The sequence below is a fragment of the Brachionichthys hirsutus genome, chromosome 3 (genome assembly GCF_040956055.1).
Source record: "Brachionichthys hirsutus isolate HB-005 chromosome 3, CSIRO-AGI_Bhir_v1, whole genome shotgun sequence".
NCBI classification, from domain to species: domain Eukaryota; kingdom Metazoa; phylum Chordata; class Actinopteri; order Lophiiformes; family Brachionichthyidae; genus Brachionichthys; species Brachionichthys hirsutus.
Window position 1 is genome coordinate 14834487 of NC_090899.1, and position 24378 is coordinate 14858864.

A 24378-nucleotide genomic window follows, 5' to 3' on the forward strand; every position below is an offset into this window, starting at 1 on the left:
CTCCAGGTCAAAGTCAATCACGAAGAGCAAAAAGAAGGATCAACCAGACCCGTTCAAGTTTGATTGAAGACGTTTCACCGCTCATCCAAGAGGCGTCTTCAGTTCTGAGTTCATATTAAACAGTGCAGAGCATTTCTATTAGTACCAAGGTACCAGCATCTACAGTGTTGACTCTGTTTTTCTACACCGAGTGGCATTATTCGTACGTCAGGAGAGAAAAGGTCTCACTGGTGCTGCATTGAGCTTCGTAGTCCTTGCAGCACTCACCATAAACCAGGCAGTTGTGTCACACGGACACAGCGTCCTTTGCAGCTTGCTGTTAATGACAAACATAAACTGTATCTTTAAAAATGTCATACATTTTTAACTTAATAATTGTATAAAATTATAATAATAATTATAATAATAATCATAAGCTTTATTTACATAGCACTTTTTTAGAAATAAAATTCCCAAAGTGCTTTAACAGATAATAACAAATCAACATGAATCATTTAAACAAAAACAAAAAATACATATTAAACAAACATTCAACAATGTAAAACGCGTGTATAAAAGCAACAGTGGCGTAATTGTCAAAAGAAACCTCAATAAAATGTCATGTTATTTTTGCAAGAATTACTTTCATCTTGAAAATGTTGTGCTTTTGAGGATCATTATTCAAGAGCTTGGGGATCCGAGTGGAAACCTGTTTTTATAGGAATATTGTATGCAGCATTCAGATCAGGCCATGATTGTTACTCAAGGTAGAAGGGACACTTGGTCAGATGGCTTTTGTTCAGAGCGGGGTCTTTAGGCTCAGCGAGGTCTGCGGCGTTTTGCCCACGTTTGTCCTTCAGTTTAACTCCTCGTTGCTGGGCCTGAATAAAAGTGTCCACTGACCCAGCAGGTGAGGGGCCGGAGAAGGGCCCTTCGTATTCGCAGTGGTGACAGGGTGATGGATGATGCAGCTCCTCTGTTCTGCTGCCCCGAGCTTTAGAAACTGACCAAAGGATTTACAGAAGGACCGAGCATCGGTCTCGCTGCCTCACCTCTAGTTCCCAGCACACCATCAGCCCAGGAAACCTTGCCGACCCCACAGCCACTCAGTCCAAGTCTCTTTCCCTCCTTCCTGTTGGCTGTAGGAATCACACTGTCATTTGTCATGGTGCAGTGGTCAGTGGTGAATTACTGCAGTGTCAACCGGGAGCGCCCTCCAGAAAAAAGAAATGGAAAAAAAAAACAGAGGGATTGTTGTTGTCTTACCTCCAGGGTACCTCAAACCTACACAGATGGATCGAGTTTACGCCACCGACCTTAAAAACAGACGAGGACGAATCGTTTCCGTATCCGGTCGGAGTGAAAAAAGTAATATATTACTTTTGAAAAAAAAGTAATATATTACTCAAACTGAAAAAGTAACAAGTTACACTACTCGTTACTGGTAAAAAGTTATATTATTACTTTAACTTACTAGTTACTTTAGTTACTTTCACAACACTGATTATGTAAACTGTATATTTTCTGGCCGTGCTATAAGCCTGGTTAAAAACAGCCATATGTCATTTTTTCTTTTCTCGTTTGTGAATATCTGGTATTCTCGTACCATCTAGTCGACTTTACTAGCTGCCTCTCAAATACACTAAACAACACATCCAATCAGCTCTCTTTGTCATTTTCTACATTCTTTTAACATTCAACAACTTTTAATTGAACAATTTTCATTTTGTCTTTTTTAAACTGCACATGAACTCCTCTAAGCTTTTTCACCTTGTCCTTTCACCGGTGTTGCGGACTACCATCATCTAATAATCCAGGCCTACATTAAAAAAATCAATTTCAATCTGTAAATAAATTACACTGAAGGCTTACACTCATTTCAGAAAAAGATAATGCTAATAAATAAATAAAATTATTATTATTATTTTATTATAATTAAAAATTTCATGATAATTATTTTAACAATGTTATACGTTTTTAAAAAAATCCTTTTTATTTATTTTCCACGATTTTATAACATAAAAAATGTGATTTGTTTTACAAAGTCAATTTTTATTTCATAATGTCGTTTTTCAGCAGAATGACTTGGTCTGTCAATATTTGTCTGTTATTTATCAAAATGGTATTTATTTAAAAAATGCTTAACATTTTTATTTTCTTTAATTCTGAATCTTTTGGGCTTCCGTAGAGTTGATATTAAAGTTATTTCCATGGAGTTGAGATTAATGTTATTTCCATAGAGTTGAGATTAAAGTTATTTCCATGGAGTTGAGATTAAAGTTATTTCCATAGAGTTGAGATTAAAGTTATTTCCATGGAGTTGAGATTAAATTTATTTATTGTCAAAAATTAGCGCGTCCATCTTCCGGTCAAATCACGCGCCTGACGGTGCGCGTGCGTTCCGGCTTCTAACCAATCAGCAGGACGACCTTCGCCTCCTTGTTGATCCTGCTTCAGGGTCCACGTGTTCGTTCAGCGGGAGCCCGTGAAGCAGCTTCACAGATATTCTCATGCGGCTACTCCGGATCCCATTGGCTGTTACCTTACGCGTTGAATAGAGCCCGCCTCTTTCTCTCCCGCACTAACCGACCTGCACCAACTAGAAAGTCCAGTTTCTCCAGAAACCACCTGGAATCAACATGGACCTGCACAGGTAAGGAGAAGTTGTTCACAGTACCGGGAAGTTTTTCGGATGCGTTCTTTTCTTTGCACAGAGACACAATATACTGCGTTAATCTTAAATGAAAACATATTCCTTTAACATCCGGTAGTAAGAATACAGATAAAACACGAATCAGATGCAGATGCTGCAGAAATGAGCGAGATAAATATGTTGTATTATAAAACAAGGCGCACCAAAATGTTTCTGATATAATTGTTGCTGAAGCTTAAAGTAAAGCTGAACTAATTATTGAAACTTCATAGCATGGATCCTCAAAACTGAAATATTACACAACATAAATAAAAATAGCCCATCAGCTGTTTAAAACAATCTGTAATCAACGTTTTCTTAATTGGTTCTATTTCACATTCCTTACGTGGCACAAAGCAGAATAGCACCGGACTGATCTGTTAAAGCGGGACGTTGCACATTAAATCATCTCTGAAAAATATTACAAAATAAAATAACTTGTTCAGGCCACTGTTAGAGGAAAACAAAATAAAAGCATACCTCCGACAACAATTTGTTCAAAGTTGGTAATGACGGATTCACATCTCAACCACAGGGCATATCGCCTCTTCCCTTTGTCTGACTATCTTCTCAGTAAACGGCCGGCACCCGACCAGCTGCGTCTGGCGTCTCGCAGGGCGCCCGGCGGCGAGGACGAGGCGTGGAAGAGCTACCTGGAGAACCCGCTGACCGCTGCTACGGAAGCCATGATGAGCATCAACGGAGACGAGGACGGCGCGGCAGCGCTGGGACTGCTGTACGACGACTACAAGGTGCAGACGACGGCACTGCAGACGGGTTTTACACGTGGGCCGGCTCTCAGCTGCATCTGCTCTGACCCCGTCAGGTTCCGAGAGCGAGGAGGCGTGTCTCCAGCTGGGCTGAGGGCACGGAACCCCCTGCTGTCGGGTCTGATAACTGTGGGACCTTTGAGGTGGTAGATCATCACCTTCAGGCGCTCGGATCCACGCCGGTCAACCTCTCTCTAAACGGCACAGCTTCGGCCCACCGGGACTCGAGGTATGTGCCTCCCACCCCCGCAGGAGACCTCAGGGGTGGAGGCGGGGTCGATCCCGGAGAGCAGCTTACGATGCTTCATGAGCAGAGCCGCTGTGATTTGCCAATCGCCGGGCGCTTGAAAAAAGAAACGGGAAGCCGCCCAGGCAGCACGTACGGCGCCGCTGCGGACGGGGAGGTGAGATCTGTTACACGGTGGAGGGGGCGGGGCCGGGGCCGGGGCCGGGAAATGTTCCTTTCATGTCTTGACCCGTCAGCCGGGAGCATTTTGTTGCTTTATTCGTGGCACTTTTACTTTGACAGCGTTGATTCTCCTTCCTCTGGCAGATGCACCGCAGAGGCTCCGGCTCGGGAGACGAGGATTCCCGCTGCGGCGCACCAGAGTATGTTCAAACCCGCTGAGCCGAACACACAGACAGGCGGTCTGATCCTGCGTCTGATCCTCTCTGTAGCAACGATCAATAACGAGTCATATATTTAACATTTGCTGCTTGCAGCTTCTTGAATGTGAGAATCTGCTGTTTCTCTTTGTCGTTTATGATGACAGACGCGACGCGCTGGCGACGCATCCGGGGTGTGCCCATAGTAACGGCTAACTCCCGTCACCAGCGGAAGAAAACGAATGAATTTATGATGGCAGATCTATAATCTTTGGCTTTTTGATTCTTCAGGGATGAAGCAATTTGAAGAATTTATTTAGAACACTAGGAAACGGAAAATTCTTTTAAAAACTTTTAATATAAGAATGTTAAGATGACCCCCCCCCCCCCCCCCCCCCATGCTTTGACGCTTCCAGCGACAGCTTCCGGTGCTGCCTGGGGGCCAGCACGTCGCTCAGGCTGCGGATGGCTGACGGACCCATGGCGTACCTGAATAGGGGTCAGTTCTACACTTTGACCCTGGCGAGGACCGGCTGCTCATCGTCCTCCCCACGAGTGGCGCCTGATGGGAGCCCGTCCAGGGGTCAGCCGCACGCCAAGGGAGGGGCTGAGCTGCAGCAGGACAGCGTTGTACAGGCGAGGAGTGGATACATTATATAACGGGGAATCCAAAGGACGTAAAGGGGTTTCCTGTCTTCTTCTTTAGACCTGACGATGTTGTACTATGTCCTGTATATCTCTGTGTCCTCCTGTCCTGTATATCTCTGTGTCCTCCTGTCCTGTATATCTCTGTGTCCTCCTGTCCTGTATATCTCTGTGTACTATGTTCTGTATATCTCTGTGTACTCCTGTCCTGTATATCTCTGTGTACTCCTGTCCTGTATATCTCTGTGTACTCTTGTCCTGTATATCTCTGTGTACTCCTGTCCTGTATATCTCTGAGTACTCCTGTCCTGTATATCTCTGTGTACTATGTCCTGTATATCTCTGTGTCCTCCTGTCCTGTATAGCTCTGTGTACTCCTGTCCTGTATATCTCTGTGTCTTCCTGTCCTGTATAGCTCTGTATACTCCTGTCCTGTATATCTCTGTGTACTGCTGTCCTGTATATCTCTGTGTACTCCTGTCCTGTATATGTCTGTGTACTCCTGTCCTGTATATCTCTGTGTACTCCTGTCCTGTATATCTCTGTGTACTCCTGTCCTGTATATCTCTGTGTCTTCCTGTCCTGTATAGCTCTGTATACTCCTGTCCTGTATATCTCTATGTACTGCTGTCCTGTATATCTCTGTGTACTCCTGTCCTGTATTTCTCTGTGTACTCCTGTCCTGTATATCTCTGTGTACTCCTCAGAGTGTAATTATTATGATTGTATTTGGGTCTGATGATGTTGTACTATGTCCTGTATATCTCTGTGTCCTCCTGTCCTGTATATCTCTGTGTACTCCTGTCCTTTATATCTCTGTGTACTCCTGTCCTGTATTTCTCTGTGTACTCCTGTCCTGTATATCTCTGTGTACTCATGTCCTGTATATCTCTGTGTACTCCTGTCCTGTATATCTCTGTGTCTTCCTGTCCTGTATAGCTCTGTATACTCCTGTCCTGTATATCTCTGTGTACTGCTGTCCTGTATATCTCTGTGTACTCCTGTCCTGTATATCTCTGCGTACTCCTGTCCTGTATATCTCTGTGTACTATATCCTGTATATCTCTGTGTCCTCCTGTCCTGTATATCTCTGTGTACTCCTGTCCTGTATATCTCTGTGTACCCCTGTCCTGTATATCTCTGTGTACTCCTGTCCTGTATATCTCTGTGTACTCCTGTCCTGTATATCTCTGCGTACTCATGTCCTGTATATCTCTGCGTACTCCTGTCCTGTATATCTCTGTGTACTATGTCCTGTATATCTCTGTGTCCTCCTGTCCTGTATAGCTCTGTGTACCCCTGTCCTGTATATCTCTGCATACTCCTGTCCTGTATATCTCTGTGTCCTCCTGTCCTGTATATCTCTGTGTACTCCTGTCCTGTATATCTCTGTGTCCTCCTGTCCTGTATAGCTCTGTGTACTCCTGTCCTGTATATCTCTGTGTACTGCTGTCCTGTATATCTCTGTGTACTCCTGTCCTGTATTTCTCTGTGTACTCCTGTCCTGTATATCTCTGTGTACTCCTCAGAGTGTAATTATTATGATTGTATTTGGGCCTGATGATGTTGTACTATGTCCTGTATATCTCTGTGTCCTCCTGTCCTGTATATCTCTGTGTACTCCTGTCCTGTATATCTCTGTGTCCTCCTGTCCTGTATATCTCTGTGTACTCCTGTCCTTTATATCTCTGTGTACTCCTGTCCTGTATTTCTCTGTGTACTCCTGTCCTGTATATCTCTGTGTACTCATGTCCTGTATATCTCTGTGTACTCCTCAGAGTGTAATTATGATTGTATTTGGGCCTGATGATGTTGTACTATGTCCTGTATATCTCTGTGTACTCCTCAGAGTGTAATTATGATTGTATTTGGGGAGGAGAAGAGCAGAGATGAGCAGCTGAAGAATTGGAAATACTGGCATTCCCGACAGCACACGGCTAAACAGAGAGTCCTGGACATTGGTACGAAGTTCATCATCTGCCCGCGATGGAGGAGACCCCCCCCCCCCCCCCCCCCGCTACTCTAATTCATGTTATAACGAGAGCAAGCAGCTGGTAGACATGCAGCAGCCTCCAGGAGAATCAAGTCGCTTCTCCTGAGGTGAAACTCGACACACTTAGACAAACTGTCAGTCCTCCGTTTCCATGGAAACGGTGTGCCGAGACAACCGAGAGCCTTGCATTTGCATGGATGTTGAGAACAGAAATAGGCGGGGGCCTGGACTGAGGCCATATCCTGCGTGATCAGAAGGAAACAGGCCTCAGCCTGCGTTTAAGAACTCCGTGGAATGAGACGCTGGTTTGTCTTTGGCAAGTTGGTGCCAGCAGCCTGGTGAAATCTAGAACCTACCGGCGGCCTCCCTGCAAGCTCAGCTAAATATAAGAGAGGAACCATTGTTTGGGGCGTTAAAGACTGCAAACAAGTGAATTTATCTGCCACCGCGGCGAGATAGCGATTCAGGAAAGCGAGTAACGCATTGAAATGTCAAACGGCTCATTTTGAGCAAATGCAATTTAGCATCCACTGATTCTGTAATCGGCTTGAAATTGGGCTATAATCCTGAAATATATTGATGACTAATAACATCGGCCGTCCTGAGTGAGATAAATGTATTTGTGTGGTTAGAAATTAAATCTATTTTCTAAGAGATTAAAAATATATTCCAAACAACAAAGAAAACTTGATCTGTCTGGCAGGAGACAAATGATTTAAGGTCTAAAATGGCATACAATGAAGAGCAAAGGCTAGCAGATCATTTCTTTGATGAAACTACACGGTTGTGTATTTTCACTCTGTTTTGAATCCAACAGCTCTACAAATCAGGTGATTCTGCTTTCAAGCATCAGGCACCTCAGAAACAGGGAAAACAATTCAATACAATGAAATATATGACTACTATTACTGCTCCAAACGTCTGGCCTCACAAGAACAAATAGAACAGAATTTTCATCGTAGATTTTTGAAGGACATTTTTCACTCCTCAAAGTTGTTTCACTCGTGAATAAATACCAGCCCGTATCTATCTGAACATGTTTTACTTTTTGTTCAACTTCAGTTAAATTTTAATTACTATTAGTTACTTTACATATTATGCACGTACTTTTACAGTATGATAAACCAATAAAATATTTGATTAAAGTTGAACCAACCCGCTCCGGACTTGCAGCATTATGTCAGTTACTCTGGCTCTTTCTGCAGAACAAGTTCTTCCCAGAATGTTTGAATGTTTCATCCCTCAGCATCCGACGAAGCCGTTTTAATTGTTCTTCACTTTCTCTGCAGCCGACTACAAGGAGAGCTTCAGCACGATTGGGAACGTGGAGGAAATAGCCTACAACGCCGTGTCGTTCACCTGGGATGTCAGTGAAGAAGCCAAGGTACCCCCCCCCCCCCCCACCCCCCGCTGAGAGTTCTACTGTTCAGGGCACTCGCTGTTCTGTTCTACACACACATCGTCACATTTATACGAAAGCGGGTTCCCGGAACATCCAAAGGTTTTTCCTTTTGCAACATTGTGAAGGCGATCGATTGAAAATGCTGCAGTATGCACTCCAGGCCAGTAGCTGGCGTATCTCTTACTTTACAGTGATGGTATCCGTGGCGATGTTGAGTTTTACTCTGAGCCTAGTTTTAAGAGTTATAGTTTTAAGGTTTTCAAAATACATTTTCATATAAGCATAAGGGAACAAATGAGAGGAAGCTGCACACGTTTGCTGTGGAGTCTTCAGCTTTTGAGACTCTCTGTCCCCTCATGGTCCCCTCAGACTTTCAGAACAGTGGGTGGAGCTGCCTGCCAGCCCCTCCCTCCCTCCACCCCCAACCCTTTTGTCCCCTGACAGAGGCAGCCCCTCCCTCTTTGTGTTGGGTCAGAATTTGGGATTGTGTAGACACTCCAGGCACAATCTGATTTCATTTTGACAGGTACAGACACTATCCGAGTTACGACCTGCTTACTTACGATCGTTACCGGTCCGGGAGACATTTGTTACCGGGCCGCACAGAAAGAATAAATCATTTGAATCATTTCCGTTGTATTGATTATTAGAGTGTGACAGGTGGAGTAGTTAAGAGGCAATTCCCTTTTGGTAGACATTGTGGGTGAGACCAGAGAAACTGTCGTACACTCCATTCGCTCGCTTTTTGGTATGTCGTTAAAACACCTCGTAAACAGACAAATAAACCAACAGACCAGTAAAGAAAACATGGAGTTTAAAATAACAGAAAGTCATCTCGAGGCACTTTCCAGTTAGTGCAGGAAAAGACCTGCAGGGACGGAACCCAACTTGTCCCACAAGAGCAAGCACTTTGGTGATGGACCGAAGGAAAAACTTTCCTTTAACAGGCAGAAACCTTGAACAGAACCTAAGACTCATAGTGGTTGGCCATCTGTCTTGACTGGTTGGGTTGAGAGAGAGAGAGAGAGAGGTAAGGAAAGATGGACAGAAAGGAAAGAAAGACAGTGGGACAATGACAGATTCTATCATTCTTAAACATAGAGACGGCGTCTGCTCCACAAACGGAAGCAGGGAGCTGATCCTACAATAAAGGAGCTTGATAACCCAAAGCTCTGCCCCCCAGTTTACTTTTGGAACCAACAGCAGATCAGCATTTTTCGAGTTGGAGTTCTGGTTGGGCAATGAGAATGTTAGGACTCAAAAGTTAGGACAGCAGCAACAACCAGACATTTCCAGTAAAACAGGTTCATCGAGTATCATGAAAGGCCGTTAACAAGCAGGTGTGGCAGGTGAACCCCGCAGCTTCACAAAGGGGCTCACTTCACCATGGCAACGCTTCATGAACCTTTGTTGGGAGAGGTTCTGTATGGTTGCATTTACCTGAATGTTTGGAAGGGTTCTCTGCAGAAAGGAGCGGTGCAGGAGGCTTTCCAGCAGCCGGCCCCCGCCTGACAAGTTCAGACACGGTGCCTTTGAGGCACGCTGGGAAACGTGGCTTTTCCTGCCACTGCGAGGAATCTCCACTGTTACCCTTCAGCCCTGAGGCTATCAATCCGGTTTAACCAGAAAACATCAGTTTGTTGTTATGGGGGTTTTGGTATTTAACAAGTATCATCAATAATCCTGGGAATCTGTTGAGCGTATTGTTTGTTTAAAATGGTTCTACTCTCGGGCTGGTTTAAAATGGTTCTACTCTCGGGCTGGTTTAAAATGGTTCTACTGTCGGGCTGGTTTAAAATGGTTCTACTCTCGGGCTGGTTTAAAATGGTTCTACTGTTGGGCTGGTTTAAAATGGTTCTACTCTTGGGCTGGTTTAAAATGGTTCCACTCTCGGGCTGGTTTAAAATGGTTCTACTCTCGGGCTGGTTTAAAATGGTTCTACTCTCGGGCTGGTTTAAAATGGTTCTACTCTCGGGCTGGTTTAAAATGGTTCTACTCTCGGCTGGTTTAAAATGGTTCTACTCTCGGGCTGGTTTAAAATGGTTCCACTCTCGGGTTGATTTAAAATGGTTCTGCTCTTGGGCTGGTTTAAAATGGTTCTACTCTCGGGCTGGTTTAAAATGGTTCTACTCTCGGGTTGATTTAAAATGGTTCTGCTCTTGGGCTGGTTTAAAATGGTTCTACTCTCGGGCTGGTTTAAAATGGTTCTACTGTCGGGGTGGTTTAAAATGGTTCTACTCTTGGGCTGGTTTAAAATGGTTCTACTCTCGGGCTGGTTTAAAATGGTTCCACTCTCGGGCTGGTTTAAAATGGTTCTACTCTTGGGTTGGTTTAAAATGGTTCCACTTTCGGGCTGGTTTAAAATGGTTCTGCTCTTGGGCTTGTTTAAAATGGTTCTACCTTGCGCTGGTTTAAAATGGTTCTACTCTCGGGCTGGTTTAAAATGGTTCTACTCTCGGGCTGGTTTAAAATGGTTCCACTCTCGGGCTGGTTTAAAATGGTTCCACTCTTGGGTTGGATTAAAATGGTTCTACTCTTGGGCTGGTTTAAAATGGTTCTACTCTCGGGCTGGTTTAAAATGGTTCTACTCTTGGGTTGGTTTAAAATGGTTCCACTCTTGGGCTGGTTTAAAATGGTTCTACTCTCGGGCTGGTTTAAAATGGTTCCACTCTTGGGCTGGTTTAAAATGGTTCTACTCTCGGGCTGGTTTAAAATGGTTCCACTCTCGGGCTGGTTTAAAATGGTTCTACTCTTGGGCTGGTTTAAAATGGTTCTACTCTCGGGCTGGTTTAAAATGGTTCCACTCTTGGGCTGGTTTAAAATGGTTCTACTCTCGGGCTGGTTTAAAATGGTTCCACTCTCGGGCTGGTTTAAAATGGTTCTACTCTTGGGCTGGTTTAAAATGGTTCTACTCTCGGGCTGGTCTAAAATGGTTCTGCTCTCGGGCTGGTTTAAAATGGTTCCACTCTCGGGCTGGTTTAAAATGGTTCTACTGTCGGGCTGGTTTAAAATGGTTCTACTCTCGGGCTGGTTTAAAATGGTTCTACTCTTGGGCTGGTTTAAAATGGTTCCACTCTCGGGCTGGTTTAAAATGGTTCTACTCTCGGGCTGGTTTAAAATGGTTCCACTCTCGGGCTGGTTTAAAATGGTTCTACTCTCGGGCTGGTTTAAAATGGTTCTACTCTTGGGCTGGTTTAAAATGGTTCCACTCTCGGGCTGGTTTAAAATGGTTCTACTCTCGGGCTGAACGATGATTTCTAATCAACGCTGTGTTGTTCTGTATTTGACGACATGTCTAAAGGCTCTGGATTTCTTTCACATGCTTTTAAAATCCTCTTCATCTTGTGATTATGGAGGTTTTTGTAGAGCCTCCATAAATGGACTTCTGGAACATGAGAGCTGAGCTCGGATTCCGTTCACCTCCCAAATCATTACACACAGGTAGTCGTCGACTTCCAACCCGTCCCTCAGAACCTACGACTTGAATGTGTTTCCAACGTAAAGTTTAACACAAGCAGCAGGTGGAAGTGTTGCAGCACGCGAGAAGGAAACGCTGCTGCTGACGCTCACGACAGCGAAACGGGACAAAGAAGCCCAGACTGAGCTTTAACTCAGCTTACACGCCGTTTGCTTCCATTAGAATCAGCGAGCTTTTAGTTAATAAAGTGAGGTCGTCATCAGAACTCGCCCAGACATGATTGGAGGTCTGATTTCCTCCTTTAACTTTTTGCCTTTCGACCGTGCAGCTTTAAGGGGATTAAAGTTTGCAGGAAGGTTATTCCGGTTCCATCGTGGCAGTGGAACATCCGACGTTTCCAAAGCCAAATGACGGGCAGTGGTTTAATCCAATTGATTTTTCTAGATGAACAATTCATCCACAATGTTTCTAATTGATCTCAGCCTTTGTCCGTTTGATGAGCGTCTCTCGCCGCTCGTTTCGGCTAACAGCATTCCAGAAACTAACGCTGTCCTCGGACTTCTGTCGGCTCCCCAGGTGTTTATTTCTGTGAACTGCCTCAGCACAGACTTCTCCTCACAGAAGGGTGTGAAGGGGATGCCGCTGATCATCCAGATCGATACCTACAGCTACACCGGCTGCGGCGGCAAGCCCATCCACAGGGCCTACGCCCAGATCAAGGTCTTCTGCGACAAGGTTAGGATGGTCGACCATGAGCGGATCCTTCAGGCCGAAACGAAATACTTTTCTTTTTAGTGTTCCGCCTTTTCTGTCCATCCAACCGCTTCTGTGTTTTGCAGGGCGCCGAGAGGAAGCTGCGCGACGAGGAGAAGAAGCAGCTCCGGAGGAGGATGAAGGGTAAAAAACGTTTGCTGCGTCCGCGTGACGTTTATTACTTTAACTTTCTGAGCTGAGTTCAGGTTCTCTCCTGCATAGGGAAACATGTCAGCATGGGGAGGACCTCTCTTGTGAAGAAGGCAGACAACACGCTGCTCAAACCCATAATGGACCTGGACACCCAGCATGTCCTCTTCATTCCTGATGTCCACTTTGGAAACCTGCAGCGCGCAGGGCAGGTGAGGGATCCTGTGGGACGCGCACAGAGAGCTCCTGTCTGTCCAGCAGGCCTGATGCCGCGTTTCAATATTTGCAGGTGTTTGCTTTCAACGTTGAGGAGATCAGCAGAGATCGGCGAGTATCATACAGCTTTCCTGTTTTGGAGAATCGGACCATTTTCCAGAACTGTGATGTTTTGTTTGATGTATCTATTCTGGAGCTTCTTCTATGCGTTCAAGATGAGATTTAGAAATGTTGGCAACCTTTGGTTTGTCCGATCTTTTTATCTGTAGTGCATCGTAATTGAGAAATGAACAGTTGCATGAAAGTTCTGAAATGCTTGGCCATAAATCAGAAATATAGAAATCATATCGGAGCTCTTCATCACATCACAGTTTGATCCTTCATATGGGAATGTTGGCATTAGAATTTCTCATGACATTGCTGTCATCATCAATGTGACAAAATGGTAAACAGATGTCATCACAGAATATAATCCCCCCTCCTTCAGATACGTAGAGACGGTGTAGGTCCACCTGTAGAGGGCGGTAGAGGTGCACCTGTAGAGGGTGGTAGAGGTGCACCTGTAGAGGGTGGTAGAGGTGCACCTGTAGAGGGCGGTAGAGGTCCACCTGTAGAGGGTGGTAGAGGTGCACCTGTAGAGGGCGGTAGAGGTGCACCTGTAGAGGGCAGTAGAGGTGCACCTGTAGAGGGCGGTAGAGGTGCACCTGTAGAGGGCGGTAGAGGTGCACCTGTAGAGGGCGGTAGAGGTCCAGGTCTCTCTGGTCACAGAGGACATTTTGTATGTGCAGACTTGGGAGCGATCCAGTAGTTTTCCCTCCAGATGTTGACGTCTGTGTGTGTGTGTGTGTGTGTGTGTGTGTGCGTTTGTGTGTCAGGAGTGTGTTCATGAAAAGGGTGTCCCGTCCTGCTGAGGAAGACGTCTGTCCTCCAACGCCAAAGAAGTCCAGAGTGGGACTGGAGAGGAAAGGTGTGTGTGCCGGTATTTCCTCTGATTGATCGTCTGATTGATCGTCTGATTGATCATCTGATTGATCGTCTGATTGATCGTCTGATCCATCGTCTGATTGATCGTCTGATTGATCGTCTGATTGATCGTCTGATCCATCGTCTGATTGATCGTCTGATTGATCGTCTGATTGATCGTCTGATTGATCGTCTGATCCATCGTCTGATTCATCGTCTGATTCATCGTCTGATTCATCGTCTGATCCATCGTCTGATCCATCGTCTGATCGATCGCCTGATTGATCGTCTGATTGATCGTCTGATTGATCGTCTGATTGATCGTCTGATTGATCGTCTGATCCATTGTCTGATTGATCGTCTGATTGATCGTCTGATTGATCGTCTGATCCATCGTCTGATTGATCGTCTGATCCATCGTCTGATTGATTGTCTGATCCATCGTCTGATTCATCGTCTGATTGATCGTCTGATTGATCGTCTGATCCATCGTCTGATTCATCGTCTGATTCATCGTCTGATTGATCGTCTGATCCATCGTCTGATTGATTGTCTGATCCATCGTCTGATTCATCGTCTGATTGATCGTCTGATTGATCGTCTGATCCATCGTCTGATTGATCGTCTGATCCATCGTCTGATTGATCGTCTGATCCATCGTCTGATTGATCGTCTGATCCATCGTCTGATTGATCGTCTGATCCATCGTCTGATTGATCGTCTGATCCATCGTCTGATTGATCGTCTGATCCATCGTCTGATTGATCGTCTGATCCATCGTCTGATTGATCGTCTGATCCATCGTCTGATTGATTGTCTGATCCATCGTCTGATTCATCGTCTGATTTATTGTCTGATTCATCGTCTGATTGATCGTCTGATTGATCGTCTGATCCATCGTCTGATCCATCGTCTGATTGATCGTCTGATTGATCGTCTGCTCTGTGATTCGTCAGTGCTGCTGTACGTCAGGAAGGAGTGCGATGACGTCTTTGACGCCCTGATGCTGCGCGCCCCGACCCTCGCTGCGCTGATGGAGGCAGTGAGTATTAACGGCGTCCTGATGGCGAGGCTGAGCTTCAGCGCCGGAGACCTTCTCTGTGCTCTCTGCACTCCCAGATCTCTGATAAGTACGGCGTGCCCGTCGACCAGACGGCCAGAGTGTACCAGAGAAGCAAGAAAGGGTGAGATGTGAAGAACACTAAATGTAAAGGTTGTCGTTTTTCATTCATTTGGTTTGAACTTGACTTTTCTCTGGCACACATTTCTGTGTTTTGACCCAGACCTGTATTTACTAGAAAGCCAATCGCTTCGCGTTGTCTCCCCGCAGGGTCCTGGTGAACATGGACGACAACATCATCCAGCACTACTCCAACGAGGACGCCTTCATCCTGGCCATGGAGCGCTCTGCAGACTCGCTGCGCGTCACTCTGGCAGAGATCTGACGCGTCACGCAGATACTGGGCGTGTTGGGACTGATTCTCACCTGCTGCAGGGCGAGGACTTAACGGTGCATCAGAGGAGCGGAGGGGGACGCAGCCCAACGGCCTTCCTGCTAGGAGCGGATGTTTAAAAGGCTCGGCCCCCAGCGGTCCAAAGTATCGGCTTCATTGTGAGGAACGTATCGGATTTACTTTTAGATTTCTTTGAGATTCTTTGAGATTAGAGTTTGAGTTTGAGTTTATTTAAACAGGGACAATACATATTGATGAACGTTTACACGTAAATATGTAAGATTATAGCCAATGGCTAATTTCCATCTTTAGTCCCTTTTACATCAACAACATAAAACCACAAAATCAATAAAACAACAGTCATAACAAGAAGAACAATTCTATTAAATAGTACAAATTAATAATGAGGAAATCTGCGGATGGTCCCCCAACAATTAGCCAACGGTAAACAAATATATCAGTTTAGGCATGGGTGTGGCTACAATGTTGCTCTTCCAATAGCCATGCTTTAAATTGTTTGGTATTTGTCGTTTAAAATGAAGTTGTGAGTCGAGAGTGATTCCTAAGTATTTAAATTCCTGTACCACCTAATTTTTTTTACCTTGCACAAAAACATTGGGTTCACTGTCAGTATTTGCTCTTTTTGAAAAGTACATACACACAGTCTTGGATATGTTCAAGTAAAGTTTGGGATTTTGCAAGCCAGTTATACACATTTGTCTTAGCGTCTGTCAGTTCTTGTGCCGCATGTTTTTTATCCTTTACGTGGGTTTTTTACATTTGATGCCGTGATTTCAAGTGAAGTTGAGGCCACATGCTGGTTTCTGAGGATCTGTAATTACACGAGGCTCCGTCACAGAGCAGGGGGGGGGGGGGGGGGCTTCCTGTGTGTGTGTGTGTGTGAGTTTATTGATTATCTTGATGCTGCACTCATTAGTATTTATGACATTAGATCGGCCCGCCCATTCACACTGCCTGCGTTTCCCCCCCCCCCACTCATGGTTCGACCCCCTCCCCCCCGTACTTCCTGTGTCATGACCCACGATGTTGTCTTTTAAAATGTCAATAAACACACTTTTATACTGCAGATAATTGTCTCGCGTTATTGTACTTCTGCACTTCTTAATGAGGCGTTAATAGGGTTGTAATTAATGGTTAATAAACTGCAACATTTGAAAATGTTTAATCCCATTTTACGCCATTTAACTTTTGTCTTTAGACCCTTTATAGTGTTAACAGCAGAACAAAACCTCCAAATAGCCTTATTATTTGTTAACAATAATAATGCATTGATTTTATATTGCACTTTTCTGGGTACTCAAAGACGCTTTACATGGTTTGTGCATTATTCATTCACTCCACACTCGGTAAGGTGACGGGGTGAGGCTGCCAATCCGAGCCATCAGTCCTCCTGACCCAACAGACATTCACTCGCTCACTCACTCACACAGGCAATGTGGGTGAAGTGTCTTGCCTAAGGACACAACGACAGTGTACACATGTGCCCGAGCCGGGAATCGAACCACCAACCTCTCGATCATGGGACAACCCCCTCAACCACCTGCGCCACCTTGTTTGTATTCCATATAATCTGTTTACCACAGTCTGGAACTTTAATCCTCTCCAAACCACAAAACTCCAGCCGCTTGACGATGTGACAAATATTAAGTCTATGAACACAGACATCATTTCCTGTTCTTGTTTACACGCCTTGTGGGTGGGCTAATCGACGCCATTGTTTCCTGTCAGCAGGAATTCATTGGGTTAATTCAAGCATGGGCAAACCCAAACTTGTCCAAATTATATCATTAAATAAAGTTGTATTATAATTAAACCTCATTCATTTGACCTTTTCCCTGTAATGCTGCCTGTAAAAGGCCAAATCCTTTAATGCAATAGCTTTCATGTGTCATTTATATTAGTTCACGCAAATACTCCATCCATCTGTTCTCGGTCCGGCCCCTCTGTCAAATTTTAGAACCTATTGTGGCCCGTGAGTCAAAATGTTTGCCCACCCGTGGGTTAATCTATACCAACTTTAAGTGAACCCCGGCCGGCGTGCCGTAAAACAATTAACCAGAATTCAGTCGCACAATAAACTACATTTAATTGTTGCTTCTTTAATGAACCAAAAACAGAATCCTGCAGTCGCTACCAACAGAATATTATACAAAAGCTACCAGATGCAAACGTTACAAACATTCTGTTCAACAACAAAACTGTTATAAAGTACACATTTTTATGATACCGTTATTTTTTATTTGGCACTTGACCACAATATGCTATTTTGTGTTTTAACAGAAATATTACACCTGACTTAGCTATAAGAAAACAACAAACAAACAAACAACAACAAAAGCAACACGCCGTAACGGCCTCGTTGCAGCCGCTTACCTCAATATTGTTTTGCAGCAGAGAAATGAACGGCAGCCATTTAGTAAAGCATTAAAAACAAAGCGATCTCGTCGCTCCGTTCCATTCAGGGAGGGGGGGCAGGTCGGGACGGGCTTTCCACTGGACAGAACCTGCTTTTTGGCCGTGGACTTGGGTGTCGTTTAGGGTGACCTGATCCAACACTAACAATGAGAAAGTGCGGACCGCTGACGGGTCAGACAATCGGAAGACACACACAGGAAGACACACACAGGAAGACACACACACATCCCGCACACACCGGGCTGTCTCTAATCAATAAGCTGGATCGACCGGAACCACCATTGTCGTTTTATCGAAGCCGTGCTCTGAGAATGTTCCAAACGTTCTCTCTGGAGACGTTCTCTCAACTCAGGAACTCACGGCTTCCGGGTGGAACTACTGCTAAAACAGTTTAACCCTTTGATGGAACAGGAGAGATGACTAGAAATGAGACAACAAGAGGGACAGTGAAGGTTAGACGTTTTGGAGACAAGATCAGAGAGGCCAGACGTCGATGGTTTGGACATGTCCAGAGGAGAGACGGGGACTATATCGGTAGAAGGATGCTGAGGATGGAGCTGCCATGCTGATTAGGAAGTAGGTGGTACCGAAAGTAGAGAGGAGGAGAACCATGCAGTGGAAAACCAGTCCTGCTTCAGTCTGGGGGGAAAGCATGGGACACGTAACCACCGGCAACACAGCGGTGTCCATCATCTCAAGTAATACTGTCAACTGTGTACACACATGCGTGCACGTCACATGCATGCGTATTATTTATTCCAGACAGTCCCTGCACTGATTCAACATGCAGCATTTAAAATCAGCCGAAAGTGAACGGGACAAAGTGTCTCCGCCCCTCGCAGAGTAAAAGTCGACAAAGGAGCTGGCGTGCATGCTTCACATCCCGCAACAGCGTGAATAAACCGAAGAGCGGAATTAGTTTTACAAATATAGGCGCGCTCGAACATATCTACACGGCCCTACGTCTCTAGCGGCCCGATCCGTCTCCGGAGCAGATGAAGCGCTTCGTCCTCCATTGCAGCGGTCGGACTTCACAAAACCAAACGACCGACTAGGGAGCATAGACATGGAGGCATAACAGAACGCGTTTGGGTAGTATGTCCCGTCAAAGAAAGTCTGGCAAGTTGCCCGAGTACACAAACGAATAGTGAGAGTAGAAAAGAGAAGCTGAAAGCAGTACTCGTTGAGGGAGACGCGTTCTCTCCAGACTGAAACGCTTCACCCACAGGATGTCCTGTTATTCAGCACATCACATCCTCTCTGCACGCACACACACACACACACACCCTGTTTATACCGTGTGTGTGTGTGTGTGTGCGTGGATATACACATACACACACACACGCTGCTGCTGACCGTTTTACATGCTATAGGAGAACGGAGGGAGCCTGGTCAGCTACACTCAGGGGCTCTGACCCCCCCTGAGGAGAGGTGGGAAAAGTCTCCAGGGGGGGTTGGGAGAGTTTACATGAACAACTGAGGGGGTACCCTGGAGAAGGGGTCTCCTGCTGCCCATCCTACTAGTCCTCAGTGCATTCTGAAAGCCTGTCCTCTTCATCGTTGCCAGCTTGTCATCCTTCATCATCGCTCTGGAGCGGTCAAGGTCATTTAGAGTCACCCAAAGGCTGCGGAGAGAGAACAGGGTGAGAGGTCAGCCTCGCTAGGGGGGTGACCTTCAGCACTGCGTAACGGTTCTTCATGCTTCGATGCAGAATGAACGAGAACGGAAGACGTTCCTAATAACCCGAGCCCCATAGAATCATCACAGCAAACAGAAACACTAGCGCTGATGCTAACGGGGGCCTGCTACATATTATATATGCAAGCTAGCATGCTGATTTATGTCTGGTGTGCAGCGCTTTCAACCAGAAGCACTGAGGGAAGGGAACGAGGATGAATTATACTGCATGCAAACACCAATAGAGTAATCAATATTCCAATCGGGTGCTGTGATATTTGTGATGTCATCCGTGTAAAACAGGCTTTGCCTCAAAGCAGGTTGCAGCACGAAGCCACGGATGCTTCCTGTGTCAGATTATGGATGATGATAATCTCTGGATTGACCTGAAGTGATCAGAATCTCAGATAATCGGTCAAGGAGCTGAACGATCTCTGAACCGGCTGCTCTTTGCTACTCCCGAGCTGAATGTGAAGCTTACAGGCGCGGGGGGGGGGGGGGGGGGGGGCTCCGGCTTAGAACTGCCCGGCGCTGCTGGGGTCGCACTGCAGCAGGCGGACGATGGAGGGGTCGCTCTTCGCTCCTTTGATGAATTCCTCCAGAGAGAGCTTGCCTAAGGAGAGCAGACAGAAGAGACACCTGAGGACACTTTAGTGCTTTAACGTGACCCGACGTGGTCAGAGCAGATCAAAAAACAGACACATTTGATTTTAAACCATCTGAAGTTAAGTTAAGGCTCATTCTGATGTGATGGAGATGAGTTCCAGAAGATATCAGCAGGAAAGGAAACACTGAGTTTCAGACAAAGATTAGAGATTCTCTTTTCACACAAAGCAACTGGACTTGAAACCAAGACTGAATGAACTTTCAAGCTTCTCTGATGAAATGCAATTCATGCAGAAAATCTTGGACTGAAAGAAAACTTTCTGGGAATGTTTTCCACAGACAGAAAACAGCAGGGATCAGCGATTCCTCATCTCTCCAGGCCGCTAAGCCTGCAGGAGCAGGAACAGGAGCAGGAGCAGGAGCAGGAGCAGGAGCAGGAACAGGAGCAGGAACAGGAACAGGAACAGGAACAGGAACAGGAACAGGAACAGGAGCAGGAGCAGGAGCAGGAACAGGAGCAGGAACAGGAACAGGAGCAGGAACAGGAGCAGGATCAGGAGCAGGAGCAGGGGCCGGAACAGGAACAGGAACAGGAACAGGAACAGGAACAGGAGCAGAAACAGGAACAGGAACAGGAGCAGGAGCAGGAACAGGAGCGGGAACAGGAGCAGGAGCAGGAGCAGGAACAGGAGCAGGAACAGGAACAGGAACAGGAGCAGGAACAGGAACAGGAACAGGAACAGGAACAGCTCTGTGGGGCGGTCTGGATGGGTCTGCTGGGCGGCGACAATATTATAAAGCCGTCTGCTCAGCGTAAGAGCATGCATGCAGGGTCAGATGAATTCTGCATCAGTCACGACGCTCCACGTCTCACCACCAGGTGGCAGCGTTCACACGGCTCCTCTTCCTCCTGGAGATAAATCTCATCAGAATAAAGACGAGCGAAAAACATCTGAGGAGCGTCTACCGTCTCTGTTGGTGTCCATCTGCCTGAAGATCTTCTCTGTCCTCTTCTCGGGTGTCGACTCGTCTTCAGGCATCTTCATCACAGAGGACACCATCTTATAGATGGCCTGCACAAAACAGTGGAGAGGTGATCTGAGCAATGATTGATCCACGGATCTCTGAAGCGTCACCCTCTGGAGCTAGATGGTGACTGATCCGGTCTGCCCTCTTTAATGAATGTTGACACAGAGGAAGGCTCGCTCATCTTCATTGAAGGAAGTCCGTATTTGTAACAGCTAACCGGCATGTCTGCCATGTGACACCAGCTCAGTCCCTGTTGCTATGGTTACCTTCAGCCAAACAGCAGCATCCTGAACACACTCTTCTGATGCTTTCTTTTTTGTTCACATTACTTTCACGGGACTTTAACGATATCAGACTCTAGCACGACCAGATCCCAGGTGGTTTGTGCTGTTCACACTGCCATGAAAAACACACACACAAACAAACAGACAACCAAACTAGCCCCCGGCCGGGGCATGTCTTTCCTGTCGTGGGAGTCACATGGTGATCATCACCCCTCGTCTGTTGCAACTCAGTCATGTTTATCTTGTAAAGTCCTCTCCAGGACTTGTTCTCGTACTAATCTGGATCTGCTTGGATCCGTCTACCTCTCCCGGGACCCACGAGCTAAACTCCACCTGCTGTTCTAGTCCGACGGCGAGGAGTCGCTGCTGTTGGTAAAACGCTGAAGCTTCTTCTGTCTGCACGTGGGTCCCAATCCACTCCACTTGCTTGTGTGACACAAGTTATGACTTAAACTTAACAAATAAAACACCCTCTCCGAAAAAAGAAAGGATTTCAGAGGTCGCCTGAAAGAATAGTCATTTCTCAAAATAGTGATTTCAGTGCAAGGATTTCCTTTTTTCTTTGTAATTTATGATATTACCGTAAATGAACTTTTTTTTGGATGGAAGTGTTGCTGGACAAAGAAGCAACGCAGAAAGAAAATTTGTTTATTTTACAGTTTAAAGACTTGATAATAATAAAAACTCAAAAAGCTCTCAGAAAGCACAGACGTCCTCCAAGCCCCTCAGCTCCCCCCATATATATAAATAAACATTTATATATATGCAAAGGTGTTCATTATTATCTTAGCAGTTATTCACAAAAAGCCCGCTTTGCGTAATGGTGGATTCTTCTGGATCTGGATCCAGAGCTTTTGAAGATGCAATGATTTCAACTGGATCTGTTTCCTGTGGCATTAAAGACAGAACAAATCCTGAATCGTTCTATCTTGTTAGAAATCTCAAATATTAAATGCACAGCAGGCCGAAACGGAGGGTACCCCCCCCCCCCCCCCCCACACACAACTGTGTCAAATCCCATAAACATAGGTCAATAATCAACTGAGATAAAGGAACACATTTTGAAGCTCCATTGACGGCAATGTTAAGTTTCCTGCTTGATCTCGCCTGTGAATCTGTCCGTTACCATTATGACATAACTGGTATGAGTATAAAAATAAATGAAAAACAATTTCGGTCAAATTAAGTTTCATTCCGATTCCAAATGAATCCCGCGTGAACACGAAGAATGAAACGACGCTAAATGATGGCGCCGACAAGCTGCTGTTACACAACGTAGAGGAGCCAGAGAAAGCGTGAGGGGAGTAGTGCACACACCCACGTGCACTGTTATATGCAGCATGTGAGAGTGTGCGTAGCTCTAATGGTCTGTTTACATGAGAAGCTCTTCTGCCGGAAATGCCTCCCCCCCCCCCCTGCTTCCCTTGTCGTTTTCGTTTTAAAAGGTGAGAGGCGTCCTGCTGCACAATAAGAACATGGAACATGGCACCCAAAAAGTGGGCTTCAGCCCACAAAAAACTGGGGCACTGCATCAAAATGGCTCGCTCAAAGATCTCGTCTTAAAAACAACGTTTTAGAGGCCACACCTGGGGGGGGGGGCGTTGGCTTTCATCATCATACCAAAGCATGAATTACAACAGGCTAGCGTTCAGGGCTTTTAGCACCACCAGTGATTTAACATCCTTCCACATATTTCATCTGCTATAAAAGAACCCAACAACAACTGGCGGCTTGTCCAGGGAGTGCCCCGTCTCTAGACTGCTGGGATTGGCTCCAGCGCTACCCGTGACCCATGCTAATGGGGGGGATGGACACACACAGTGGGGCAAAAAGGTATTTGGCATCCCCCGATTGTGCAGGTTATCCCACTTAAAAAGTTGAGTAATTCTCATTAAAGGTGCACGTCAAGAATAAAAAAAATATCCAGGAAATCACATTGTAGGATCTTTAAACAATATTTGTATAACGGTGCAGAAAATAAATATTTGGTTCGACTCAATACGAGTACTATCGGAGTTACAAGCCGAACCTACGACCGACGTCTGGCCGACGCCCATCATGAATGTTTAAACGCCTGGCGACGGCGCACAGCAGAGGGAGACGCATGTCCGAAATAGAAATCAATCATTTGTATAATTCCAGTTGTATTGATTATGATTATTAATTATGGCGTGAATGGATAATGCACAATGTAAAGCGTCTTTAGAAAAGCGGCCAAAGCAACAAACTAAATTGGCTTAAATGAGCTTTTATTATGCTTTTGTTTTTGGTACTAGTTACACTTTTTATGTGTAATCTATTGTTTAGATACACATAGTTACATATTAATATAACTGTAGGCCTGCAGATTGACATTTATCTGGTACTTAGGAACAGAATAATCGAGTTTCCATTATTTCTTATGGGAAATATAGTTTTGTTTTTCAAAGCGTTTGTTATGTTGGACAACCGAGGCTCCCCTGTCGTAACACTGCCCTGGCTAATGTTCTAGTTTGTGTGTGCTTGACACACAACTCAGACATGTCTCGAGTTTCCTGATAACGTAAAAATAAATAAATGGTTCTTTCTTTCGTTCAGACACTGGGATCTTTGGTTTTTTCATAGCCCGTCTACCCCCAGATGCACTCACCTGAACAATCTCCAGCATCTCTGATTTACTGATGTACCCGTTTCCATCCAGGTCATACATACTGAAGGCCCATTTCAGCTTCTGCTCCAGCTTGCCACGTGATGTCACACTAAGAGCAATGATAAACTCCCGGAAGTCTATTGTCCCATCGCCATTGGCGTCGAATGTGCGAAAGACGTGCTCCGCAAACTTTGACGCGTCGCCGTAGGGGAAGAAGTTACCGTAGATCTTCTTGAACTCCTCCATGGAGAGGTTTCCGCTGGGGCAGTCCCTCAGGAAGCCCTTGTACCATTCCTGGATCTCATGCTCAGTGAAGTCAGTGCTGTCCAAGAGGTCCTGCATCACTTCAGGACGAAGCTTGCTGTTCTGCTTCCCCATGTCTGTCAGTCCCGCTAATTACTTGCCTCACAGCTGAGAAAGAAAGGGAGACAAATAGGTCTGGTTTTAGAGCGAGGCAAGCACAAATCTAGTGACGTCATCGACCGAGGTGGAAGGACAGAGGCCAAAGAAACCATCACACACTCAGAGAGCCTCCGTATCAGCAGTATGACCTGCTGATACGGAGGCTCTTATCTGACTCTCTAGACACGTTTAGGAGTGAGGAGAGGGTAGCGACTTGACAGCCCCCACTGATCCCGGATGCTAACGGCGTTCTAATGAATGCTGGGCTCCGTG

General features: G+C 45.7%; 2 protein-coding genes across 2 annotated transcripts; one reads left to right on the forward strand and one right to left on the reverse strand.

Moving 5' to 3' along the window:
- The first annotated feature begins 2612 nt into the window (after positions 1-2612).
- On the forward strand, positions 2613-16122 carry LOC137917790 (grainyhead-like protein 2 homolog). Its single transcript, XM_068760525.1, has 15 exons — positions 2613-2632; positions 3246-3423; positions 3498-3845; positions 3995-4050; positions 4464-4683; positions 6542-6653; positions 7975-8069; positions 12082-12240; positions 12345-12402; positions 12481-12620; positions 12698-12735; positions 13500-13591; positions 14544-14629; positions 14707-14771; positions 14918-16122. The coding sequence occupies exons 1-15, from the start codon at positions 2619-2621 to the stop codon at positions 15030-15032; spliced, it is 1776 nt and encodes a 591-aa protein (XP_068616626.1). The 5' UTR covers positions 2613-2618; the 3' UTR covers positions 15033-16122.
- Positions 16123-19670: 3548 nt separating this feature from the next.
- On the reverse strand, positions 19671-24081 carry ncalda (neurocalcin delta a). The gene is made up of 3 exons (XM_068760598.1): positions 23704-24081; positions 20729-20834; positions 19671-19768 (listed from the first exon to the last, which is right to left on the reverse strand). Exons 1-3 carry the CDS (start codon positions 24079-24081, stop codon positions 19671-19673), a joined length of 582 nt encoding a protein of 193 aa, XP_068616699.1.
- Between the last annotated feature and the right edge of the window lie 297 nt (positions 24082-24378).